Source organism: Papaver somniferum, unplaced genomic scaffold (genome assembly GCF_003573695.1).
Source record: "Papaver somniferum cultivar HN1 unplaced genomic scaffold, ASM357369v1 unplaced-scaffold_131, whole genome shotgun sequence".
In the NCBI taxonomy this organism is placed as follows: domain Eukaryota; kingdom Viridiplantae; phylum Streptophyta; class Magnoliopsida; order Ranunculales; family Papaveraceae; genus Papaver; species Papaver somniferum.
In genome coordinates this window covers 3,238,330-3,250,543 of record NW_020622270.1, presented here as the reverse complement: position 1 = coordinate 3,250,543, position 12,214 = coordinate 3,238,330, and the positions used below count along the sequence as shown (strand labels likewise).

The 12,214-nt window shown below is 36.3% G+C and overlaps 1 protein-coding gene across 1 annotated transcript; it reads right to left on the bottom strand.

The window, feature by feature from the left end:
• Positions 1-9,758: 9,758 nt before the first annotated feature.
• Positions 9,759-11,566, bottom strand: LOC113332428 (serine incorporator 2-like; the record flags this gene model as incomplete). The annotated part of the gene is made up of 6 exons (XM_026578973.1): positions 9,759-9,851; positions 10,061-10,335; positions 10,546-10,759; positions 10,873-11,038; positions 11,153-11,264; positions 11,488-11,566. Coding segments are annotated over 6 exons (939 nt in total), but the record flags the coding sequence as incomplete, so codon positions are not given.
• Positions 11,567-12,214: the final 648 nt, after the last annotated feature.

The window sequence follows — 12,214 nt, the reverse complement described above, 5'->3', positions numbered from 1 at the left end:
ACAATTATACGCACAATCTACACAAGGAAACTGAAATAACACAGATACCAGAAATTTTGTTAACGAGGAAACCGCAAATGCAGAAAAACCCCGGGACCTAGTCCAGATTAAATACACACTGTATTAAGCCACTACAGACACTATCCCACTCCAAGCTAACTTCAGACTGGACTATAGTTGAACCCCAATCAGTCTCCCACTGATCCAAGGTAAAGTTGTACTCCCTACGCCTCTGATCCCAGCAAGATACTGCGCACTTGATTCCCTTAGTTGATATCACCCACAACTAAGAGTTGCTACGACCCAAAATCGCAGGCTTTAACAATAAATAAATCTGTCTCACATAGACAAGTCTATCAAAGGATCAATCTGTCTCCCACAGAAAAACCCTAAAGTTTTTGTTCCGTCTTTTGATAATAATCAAGGAGAACAGGAACCAATTGATAATCCGGTCTTATATTCCCGAAGAACAGACTAGATTAATCGATCACCTCACAACAATCTTAATCGCATGGTAGCGAAACAAGATGTTGCGGAATCACAAACGATGAGACGAAGATGTTTGTGATTACTTTTTATATCTTGCCTATCGGAGAAATCAAACAATCTCAATCCAATCCATATGATTGTACTGTTACGATAGAAGATGCAAGATCAGATCACACAACTACGATAAGAGTAATTTCGGTCTGGCTTCACAATCCCAATGAAGTCTTTAAGTCGTTAACCTGGTTTTAGAAGAAGAAAACCAAAGGTTAAAGGAGAACCGACTCTAGCACGCAAACTAGTATCACAAGTAAGGTGTGGGGATTAGTTTTGCAAAGGTTCTAGATGTCCCCTTATATAGCCTTTCAAATCAGGGTTTTTCCTTAGTTACAAACCAATCAATATCCATCGTTAGATGAAAACCTGATTTAGATTCAAGCTAATATTTCTCAACCGCTAGATCGAAAACTTAGCTTGTCATGCACAAATGAACTGCAGGTTCTAGGTTTGTTAACCATAGTGCATTGTTGGTTCAACAATAGTTTACCAAAAGGTTAACCATATGAGCATTTCATACCAACCATGTTCTTCTTCACCATAACTAGCTCAAATGACTCAAATGAACTAGTTAAGAGAGTTGTTCAATTGGAAGGAAATCTTATGTAACTACACAAGACACAATTGAAGCAAAGATAATTTGATTCACTCGAATCCGTTCATGAACTTTAATATCCATGGTTTGCAAAAGCATTCCTTAGTCTTTTAAGATTAAGTTCAGAAATCATCTTTAGATATATAACCTTCTTAAGTTCGCAGACTAGGTTCGCGGACTTAAGACACCGGATAGAGTTTACAAACTCCTGCAGAAATTCTCGGGTTTGAGAACTTCGCTGGTTTATGGACCGAGTTCGCGGACTTGGCTCACGCAAGTAGTTTGTCAACTCCAGCAGAAATTCTCGGGTTTGAGAACTTCAGCAGTTCGCGGACTTGGCACTTGCCATAATTACGGTTCTCTTGATCAACAAAGTTCGAGAACTTTGGTTCAAGGAATCCATTGGTTATGTAATCTAAACTCTCATTCCAATCATTGAAACATTCTTAGAGGACGTTATATAGTTGTTACACTATTTCTCGTCAAAGCAATTTCAAAAGTGATTGAAACATTCATGACTTTCGTCACTAGGTAAAGATAAACTTGGTCGAAGCGAAAAGCTTATCAACACATATTTCGAGATATAGATAGGCGAGGTATACTCGGATCGAAATACGAAATGTGTATAATCTAGTCTATATATAGCATACGACTTTTGTCTCACAGAGTAGGAGATAGAATAGATAGACTTTTGAGTGAAAAATAATTTCAAGTCTCCACATACCTTTTAGTCGAGAAGTTTCACCGGTTCCTTGAGTAGATCTTCTACTTGTATGATGAATCTCCATGAAGTCCTTGAGCTCAACTACACTTACTATCCTAGTCCGAGACTTAGCTGTAAGAGACTAGAAATCAAGACTTATAGTTTTGATCACTAACATTGACAAATATTCTTGAGATAGCAACGCATGCGAGTTTGACCGAGCAGTGCTCTAACAGATCTCGAATAGTTATGCGAATTGGACTACTCAGATGTGTCATTCAGATACCGAACAAAGAAGACAACATCAGTGGTTTGAGAAGGGAAAAAAATAGTCTTTTTATAAGTAAACCGACCTGGGCTGCCCATATCATTCTGGCGGTGTGTTTTATCATATTTCCCTTTGGAATTATCACAAAACCAAATCGAAAGGAATTCACTTTATCTTTATCTTCTTCTTTCTTATCTTCTTCTTCTTCTTCTTCTTCTTCTTCTGTGTTCTCATCCTGTGAGTGATTTGAGAGGTAAAATGGTGTTTTGGGATCAAGGGGAGCAGTGAAAGATTGAGGGTTAGTTGATAGTGGTAGTATAGGTTGATCCGGTGAAACCAGCAGAAAAGGTAAACAACGAATTTTATTAGGGATTCTTAATCTGTTATTGTTTATTTATGAAATTGAGTTTGTTTTGCTTAAATAGTTCTTGGGTTTATTATTAATTAAGAGTACTGGTTGTATAAGGTTTAATTTTGGTTTCTTTAGGAGTTTTGAGATTCGGGTTAGGGTTTAGATGAATTGAAGATGAGGATTAGGGTTTCTGAGTTGGGAATCTATAGATGAAGAAGATGAATTGAAGAGAGGTGATTCGAAGAAGAGTTGATGTTATTACAAGCTAGACTTAGTAATTGAATTTGAGTTATTGATTTAGGTTTATATTAATCTACAGGGGTTAGTACATGTTGGGAATGAAGCAAAAACGAGTTTTAGAGCTAGAATTGATGTTAACTACATATAACTGTGTTGGATTGCAGTCTAGTGAGAAGAACTGGTGGTAATTGAATTGTTTCAGGACTTAGGTGATGATGTTAATGCTACAGGAGATGAGATGTGTAGGGTGGTGGTTCTGTAATTGTTGGTAACGTTTAAGGGATTGTATTAGTGGTGGTACTATTAGCTGAAGTGGAAGGGGTAATGAGTATGTAATAGTCTGGTTATGTCTATGGCGAGTTTGAGTAGAAATCCATGAGAGTGGTGATGCTGCTGAGATGTGAAGATGGATTGCCAATATTGTAATGTATTTGATCTGAGCTGAAGTTTTAGTTTGGTGATGGATTTAATAAAGAACAAAATGAATAGAGAAAGGTTGGTGGTGATGCAATGAGAGTTGTAGTTAGGCTACAGATGTTATATAAAGAAGGACTAGTATGGATTTCAGTTAAAGTGGTGTATGTATGGATATTGGTGTTGCTGTAGACAGTGGAGTCAATATGTAATGAGTGTTGCAGAGTGCTGGAGTTGTAATTGTTATACGAGGTAGTACTCGCAGAGGTGGAGATTCAGGTTAGAGTTGAATGTGCAAGTGAACTTTCAGTAAGAAGAAAAGTGTTGTGTTTATATGAATGGGTTTCACATGGCGGTGAACCTTGGATCGAGGGTTAGTGGGGCAGTATATGTGTTTGGAGCCGTAATTGCTTAGTCTTGCAGAGGAAATTAGGAAGTATGAATATGAAGAGGAGGTTGGTTGGGAACTGGTATTGCAGGTGTTATGAGTTGAGTTAATGGTGAACGACAAGTGGTACAGGTGGGTTGATATTGAATTACAGATGAGAGTGTTATATATGAAATGTAAGAACTGATGGTGAAATTGATATTGTTGTGGATTGGATGGTGTTAATGGAGTTTACTGAGAATCAAGTATGAGGAAGGGAGGTTGAAATTTAGTTAAGTTGTTGGGTTCCTTATTAAGTTAGAAATGCATCTTAGACATAAATCTGTGGTGTGTTGCACCTTAAAGGCACAATGGAGTCTTTTGCTTCTGTAATGACTCAAGCCAGAATCAGTCACATGTCTGACTGGCTTTGTTTAGCTGACTTAGTCCTTCTGACTGAGTTGAATCGTGTTGACTCACCGAGTTCCCTATATTGACCGGTGTTGACTTAGTTGACTGATTTGGATAGTTAACCAGTCATCTTGACTTAACCTTGACTAGTTGACCCTGGACTTGACTTGGACAGACGTTGATTGTTAAATTGACTCCTTTGACTGTTAGTGACCGTTAGTTTACTCTTATGGACTGGACCTTAGTTTAACGGGCCGGTTTGTTGGGCTTGGATTTAGAGCCAGTATCCCCATTGAACATGAATTGGACCCTTATGGTCCGAACTGACCTTTGGTTCCTTTTACAAAGTTGTAGATATTCTTAAGACATATTTAATGGACTATAGTATCAAACTAATTGAATTAGTAAACCTTTAGATGTGCTAAAGATAGATAATGAAAAGGTGTAGAACCATAAATGGGCTTAGATTCATTAGATAGTTCACTTAGCTTATCACTAGAGAATTGTATGTGATTATGTTATGAGCATTGTGTGAGCCTATTGGCTAAATTCTTAGAGTGCTTGCGTGATTAACAATTAGTCTATATTAACAACGATCGCTCTAAAGGATGAACGAGTGGATTGAGGATCTCGAGGTAGGCGAGGCTTGTCATTAAATCAGGTGGGAACTCTGTAACCTTCTTGTAATCATTGAGTTTTCATTTATCTGCGAGCATGATGAGACTTTTTACTATTTATGTGCATGAATGTGTGTACTTTAATGTATTGCATTTGTGTTCTTTTGTAAGCAGTGTATGTTATATCTTCGTTAAAGAAGTTTGCTATGAATGTGTTTTGTGTGTGATATGCGTTGTGAGATTTCCCTGCGAGGAGTGTCTGTGATTCCCCACGGCTCCTTGCTAAGTTAAGTAAGGCGGATGCTCTTCCATCGTCAATATTATTTAGTAGGGCGGATGCTCTTCCGTTTGAATATTATATCTTTTAATCTTATTGTCTTAAGAAAGTATGGCGGATACTCTTCCGTTTTAATATTACTTAGTATGGCGGATGCCCTTCCGTTTTAATATTATATCCTTTAATTTTATTGTCTTAAGATAGTATGGTGGATGCTCTTCCGTTTTAATATTACTTAGTATGGCGGATGCCCTTCCATTTTAATATTATATATACTATTTTATTTTGGGTGCATATTATACTTGTTTGTCTAACTTTCTAATCTTGATGGAAATATTCTGAATCATGGTTTGTATGGGAACTCTGTGTGGATGATGTTATTATTATTGATTAGGGTTGTTCTCGCGTCGTCTTCTCCAATGAGTTTGGTGAGATTAGGATAACACTTGCTTCTTGTTGCATGATTTGTTGAATGCCTAGATTCATTATTATTTCTTCCAATTGCTGTTATTACAGAGCTGTGAAGCATGTTAGTGATTACTTGAGAGTTATATGTTTCCACTGGGAACCCTTTCGGGATGACGTGCTCACTTGTTCCCACTTCAGTTTCAGTAATCAGAAGAAATAGAGCGCGGAATGATATCCATTTTCGTAGCTTAGTGCTCTACCGAATCTACTGTTGTTATGTGTCTTTTATTATACGTATTCTTCCTTTATTCTGTAAAACAACACATTTATATACTTATATAACATGAGAGACTTTCAAACATATTGTACTGGAGAGTTTGGTTTCGTTTGTTAGCACTTTATGTGGATATGGTTCTTAGGATCGATAATCTGGATTTGATGCTTCAATTAGGTTGTAATCCTATTAGCTAAGCAGGTTTAGTATTTGGGGCGTCACATTACACTGTTCAATTCTTTAGATACAAAAGATAGAGCGTTTTTCATCTTTCGAATTTTGCACTCCCTTTGCATATGACCTTTATATCTACAATAATAACAATGCTTATTGAAAGGAATAAAGTTTTTAAGTTTACCTTTATGAGACATTCGGTTACTCTGCTGATCCTTGGTTGGAGTCTTCTTCTGACTGCTTCTGGAGATGGTTTCCGTTGGAATCTCAATAGAGCACTTAGGTGTCTCAGGCGTGCTGGCTTGTTCCAGTGGATTTTTTGAAGTGGAAGGGCATACAACCTTTATGAATTTTACTTCCTTGTTGGTTGACAAAAATTCAACTCCATCATATCCTAATCCACGTTTGTCCCCATGACATCTCCCTGCATCCAATATAGAAGATAAATTGTTTGTGCTATCATTGAGTCTTATTAGCCTTACAACTTCCTCTTCTAAAACCTTGATTCTTTTAAGTGCTTTAGTCAGTTGATCCTCAAGAGGATTTTTAAAAAAGAGTTCCGACTCATCTTGATCTTTACTCGTTGATTGTTGTGAATTAAATTTAGTTTCTTATTCAACAAGTAATGTTTCCAGTTGAGATTCTCATATTCAAGAGTTTTTGAGTGTAGACTTTCTTTATAGTCTTTAAGTAGATATCTGGAATTCTGATATCCATAGAAGAAACCAGAGAAGATTTTTCTTAGTTTCTTATTTTCTCTACAGAGTGGAGCAATGAGCTCAATGACATTTGAGGTAGTCAGTTTTCTTGTAGAAATAACATCTAGTATAAAAGAGTATTCTGACATATCTTCTTCAACATTTTGATCGATTTCTGAGTCACCTTCTTCAGACATATCATCAAGTTGTTTTTCAAGGCAAGTTTGCCAATCACCAGAATCTACATTGTACGAATCCGGTTGTTCAGTAGGTTTATAGGGAACATCATTTGAGATGTTGATCCTTTATCTTGTTTTATGTTATCTGAATCATTCATAAGATTCATTTCTTATAGGATGGATCACACCAAACACAGATCGTTAGATCTTTTCGTGTTTTCCTGCTCTAATACCAATTGAGAAGGCGAGGGTACCCAAATATACCTCAAGCTAAAACTTTTCCTTCCTATAAGTCCTTTATCCGAAAGTGATTGTCTATAGACTGAGTCGAGACAATACAACTAATCGGTTCACACTTCGTGGATCGTCTATGGATACGATATCGAGACAATACAACAACGAAGTATGTTTACTTGATACAAAGGTTCGGACTTAACCAAACACAATAGGATTGCTTATCAAGTAAATAGGAATTAACGTTTGTGTAATTTACTTTAATTATAATAAAACAATTATAATGCGGAAAATAAAAGTAAATGACATAGCAAGATTTTGTTAACGAGGAAAACCGCAAATGCAGAAAAACCCCGGGACCTTGTCCAGAATTGAATAATCTCAGGATTAAGCCGCTATACAAAATAAACCAACTTCGTATAGTTGAGACCAAGAAACTAAACCTATAGTTCACCTAGTTTTGTATGTATTCCCACACCTCCAACTTATGAATAAGTCACGTACTTGGAACAATTCCTTTGGTTCGTATTCCAAACAGTAAAGAAACAACAAATATGTTTGGTATCAACTCTCTTCAACCAAGTGATATGAGTCGGACAAAGGCTCTTCTGTTTATCTCAATAAAATCTTTCATCATGTCCTTAAATCTATCTTATGTTCAATTGCCCAAGGTAATCGTAAGATTTTGCAATCAATACTTTTAATCACAAAGAACCGTATTGATTCCGATCTAGTCAACTAATCATTCCAATCTACCACAAGGATAAACTTATTATAGTTGGATCCTCTTTTTACCGAAACAAGTATTGTCACTAGTGGAAAACAGAAGTTCCGCGACCGTCAGGACATGTCATATATACGTGTTATACGACTACTTTCAACCGTCTCTGTTGGGGTCTGTGATAAAGCGTCGCTGTCTCGTACGACCCTGAGTCGTGGGTCTCAAAATAACAACCGATTTCAAGGGTACCTAGGTACAGACCCTTAGCCGTGGGTCTCAGATTTAAATTATAATATAAAAAAAATATAGATTCAGATGTGCTGAAATGCCTGAATGGCTAAATCTGAAATAATCTGACTGCATCAAAGTAAAGTCAAATTAAGTGGAACACAAACTGAAATTCGAATGATACTTCAAATTTAAACTCAAACTGTGAATTCAACTTTCATTCATTTTATCCATTGGGTTTAAAACAACACAAAAAAGTATGAAATTCTGAGTTCATAACAATACATGGCTGAGCTAGCTAGTAAATTCTAATAACAACATTTTAAACAATAAAACGATAAGCACCTCCGATGACGATGAACTTAGACAATACTTCATGATTGATATCAAGTAGAGCACCCATGTATTTGTCCCTGGTTCACATATGACAAAGAACATCATTCTTGCAAAGCAAATCAACAACTTCGTTTAGTTCATCATACATGGTTGAGCAAAATAAGTTACTAGAGATGACAATATTATTAAAAGTAAGTTAGGTAATATGTTAAAGAATTCAATCAATGATCTGGACTCCAAACTGCCCTCCAGTAGAAGCATATGTAACTTAACAACTAATAATACTATCTCGGGTGAAGATGACCATCAAGACATCAAGTATTGGCCACACACTGCAGGAAAGTTATCGCACAACCATGACTACGAAAGGACAAGATTGAAACAAAACAAGAGCTTCAGGGCAATCGAAAGCTGATACAAAGAAATGGGTTGAATCCTTTGGAAGCTCATGTTTTTTTTGTAAGTAACAACATCACACGGGAAGAAGAAGACACTTCCACAAGCAATTTCCCTCACGAATACGGCTTAACTAGTAATATAAGAAATTAGAAATCAGAATGCATATGAGTGTTCATTAAAGATATCCAAGATTATGCATATGAAATTATAAATCATCAACAGCCAACATGTTATATATAGTGGAATACAAGCGGTTAAAATACTCAGAACATCACTGCCATTGCAAGAGTGCCCTATTTAATACAACTAGCATCATATTAAGCCATGTGAGAGGACAAATAATAGGTAGCTTAAGTAATTTCATGGACCACTTTGCAGACACATATAAGCTACAAACAATTCCATAAATTTATAAGACGTCAGTCAAGTGATTTGACTCGAGTCATCCAAAGCATAAACAGTTCCCCAAAGAAAATCATTAAGCATAACCATCACCAGTGCATCCATTTAATTCTACTTGTGACACACTTGAAAGAAAAAAAATAATGATAACGTGTTCTAGATTGTTGAGCACCCTACAATGACCATAACTTTGAGCACCATACATAGTACATAAAGAATGCAACTTCTTTATTAAGAAAAATAACCCAATCAAGTTAAAACCAACAAGTCCCAAGACTAAACCACAGCCTGCAAGATTATCATGCAACACCAACATCGCATCCCTACCAAACTGAAGTAAATGAGAATGCAATAAGAATTTTACCTTTTTTTCTGTACTTTCAGGCTTTTTCTCTAACACTTAATGTGCAGTTCTGTTGATCTTTTGTTCAAGATTGCCTTTTGTTTCCACACCTCAATTTCCTTAAAAAACGAGGCCAAACTGCAGAAGAGAAAACCAACACACAATTAGACCAATAACCATCCTGGAATCAACAAAAAAAACTAATTTTTCAATTGAAAAACTAACCATTCTGGTAAGGAAAGACCATTAAGTTGTACTTCCAATAAAAATGAGATAAATAATTCAGATGTATTTCAATTGTGCTAATAATGACGCACCCTCTGATTTCAACAAGATCGCCTGTCATGTCATAGTAATATGTCATAACACGTATAACAAAACAACAAGTACTCGTTAAAACCTAAAGGAGCCACATGATAAGTAAATAAATCACCACAAAAAGGAAGTACGTCTAGCAGGTGAAGGGGATTTTGAATTTCAAAATTTATAGCATTAATTCACATAAATTAAAATCAAAAATTGCAAAATCAGAATTCAAAAAAAAAGTTTTATAAGTTAATGTGACAGGGATTAGATTATTCTAACTTCCTCCTAAGTATTAGTTTGTACAAGTATTTCAGGTGACCGGTACAGCTACTGGTATTCCTGATATAAACTAATAGGATGTACTGCCCATAACAGAATGAAAACAGAAAAAGATGGAACTTAAGTTGGAAGAAGAAAATATAATGGAAGAAAAACTGTGGAGTGAATCTGTTAATATTGCTCTATATTCCATAAAGGTGCACCGAAATAGTACCGGTCAACATCAATATGATCGGGTATCAGCTGATAGGCTCGAGTATTAGCTGATACTGTGAACCATGAATAAAAATACGTGATCAGGATAGTACAAAGGAGCTACAAGAGACCAAACATAAAGAACAGCAGTGGCCCATTGAGTGCATATTTGAACCGAAGTTGATGTCCAGCTAACATTAATCAACTCTGAGTTGAATGACGGTGAGCCAGTCCAACCTGTAATAAGCATGTTTGAATGCATGCTAGCGAACGCGAAAATCAGGTGGAAAAATGTATAGGAATAACCAAATGGCACAACATCAAGTTCTCTGTCCTTTCTCTGCTCAAAGTTCACAAAAGGGTTTCTGTCACCTACACCAAAAGGTCAAACATGGTCAGAAACAAACACAAGGAAAATGGTGCTGTTTTGAGAGGGCACATACGAATTCCATTTTTGATGACTGTTTATCGCCAGAGAACAGAACTTAACCATCCTACAATGGAAGTTTATATCTTCCTAAAAGATAGCATGTTCTTATCATATTACTATGAAAGGGTCTGTAGATGAAGCCTTGAAGGTACCTGACTTTAGCGAGGATCCAGCCCGGCAAGCACAGTACAAGACAGAGATAACTGTTGTGAGCATACCAAGAATTAGCTTACGCGTGGTTACTCCTTTTGAACTGTTGTTGAGACCATTGCACGCGTAATCTCGAGACTCACTTGAGAGAGCACTGTAGAGCACATACGAACAGTACACAGAAATAACAGAAGATGGCAAAAGACTTGCATTAGCCTGTATCAACCCCAAAAACCCACAACATTATAATTGAGCATTGAAGAATATCTCTGATGCAATGCTGAATCAGATGTCTTTCACTATGGGAAAAGAGTCAAAATTTTCTATACCTGCAATGTAATAATTACAAAACCAAATGCGAGAATGATGGTCATGACAATAAAGAACACATTAAGATTGCATTCATGGCCTGAGGGGTTGAACCAAGCGAACATTAGTCCTGATATTGTAAGTGTTGTTATATAGCACACAAATACAACAAGTAACGGTATGCACCTGCAATAACCCATCAATTATATAAAGCAAAGACTGAAGAGAATTAGAGAAATATACTTGTCAAAGCGTACTGGAAAGAAAATGAAGAGGATAAGATGGAAATGTTTTCTGTACCATTTGCGTTCACCTCTCTCAACCCAGACATCATTCCATGTATTTGTGGCATCCAGCAGTATAATAACTGGAACCAGAAGAAACAACCCCGATCTAAAGTTTGATAATGTTCCTGCAAATTCAGTGTACGAGTTTCAGGATGAGAAGCAAGCATATTATTTGTTTGCATAGAGCAGCAATAAACCAATTTAAAGGATTTTATACACGCATTTGAAGACAGAATTCAGAACGTTAACTATGAACCTAGCTAGAAAGAAGGAAAAATAAATTAGTCTAAGTTCAAAAAAGAATATTTACTGACATAAATCAAAAGACAAGTCAATACACCCACAGACCGTATAATGAGATAATGTTATCAGGAACGAAAAACATGAGGACCAAGAGCAAATCCCACACCACAACGTTCACAATCCTTCATCTCTGGGTTCTTCTGCTTCTTTCTCTCTCAGGAGATTGAACCAGTGGAAGACTCTGCACCTACAAAAAAAAATCCCCAAATCAAAATTAAACCCAGATTCAGAAATCTAAGATCAAGAAATTGAAACCCTTAATTCAGAATTTATTAATTAGCCAAACCCTGAATCTAAAAGAAATCAAATATCAAGATCAAAACCCTAAATCAAAACTTCTATTTCAACAATTCCTGATCAATAAACGAAAACCCTTTATCTAAAAATCAAAACCCCTAATCAGAAACTCTGATTCATCAAATCAAGATCAAGATATGGAAACCCGTTATGAAAAATTATAACCCTAAATTTAAAAACCAGAGATGAAGAAAGCTATACCACAGTAGGATTAAATTCCTTCAACTTCTGCAATTTCGTCAACTCAATTTAAGTTTCAGCTGTTCTTTCCCTTGAATCTCCAACTCATCTTCTTTCAATTTCAACATCTCGTCACGATCTTTCTAGATCTCTTCAGTTTTCTCCTAAACCGCAAAGATGAAAAGAAGAAGATGGTTCAAGAACAATAGATGGATTTCTTCCTGACGGGGAAAGGGGCTATGTTTAAGAGAAACGATTTAATTGATTTCTCCATTTCCATGAAGCCAGTTCCTTA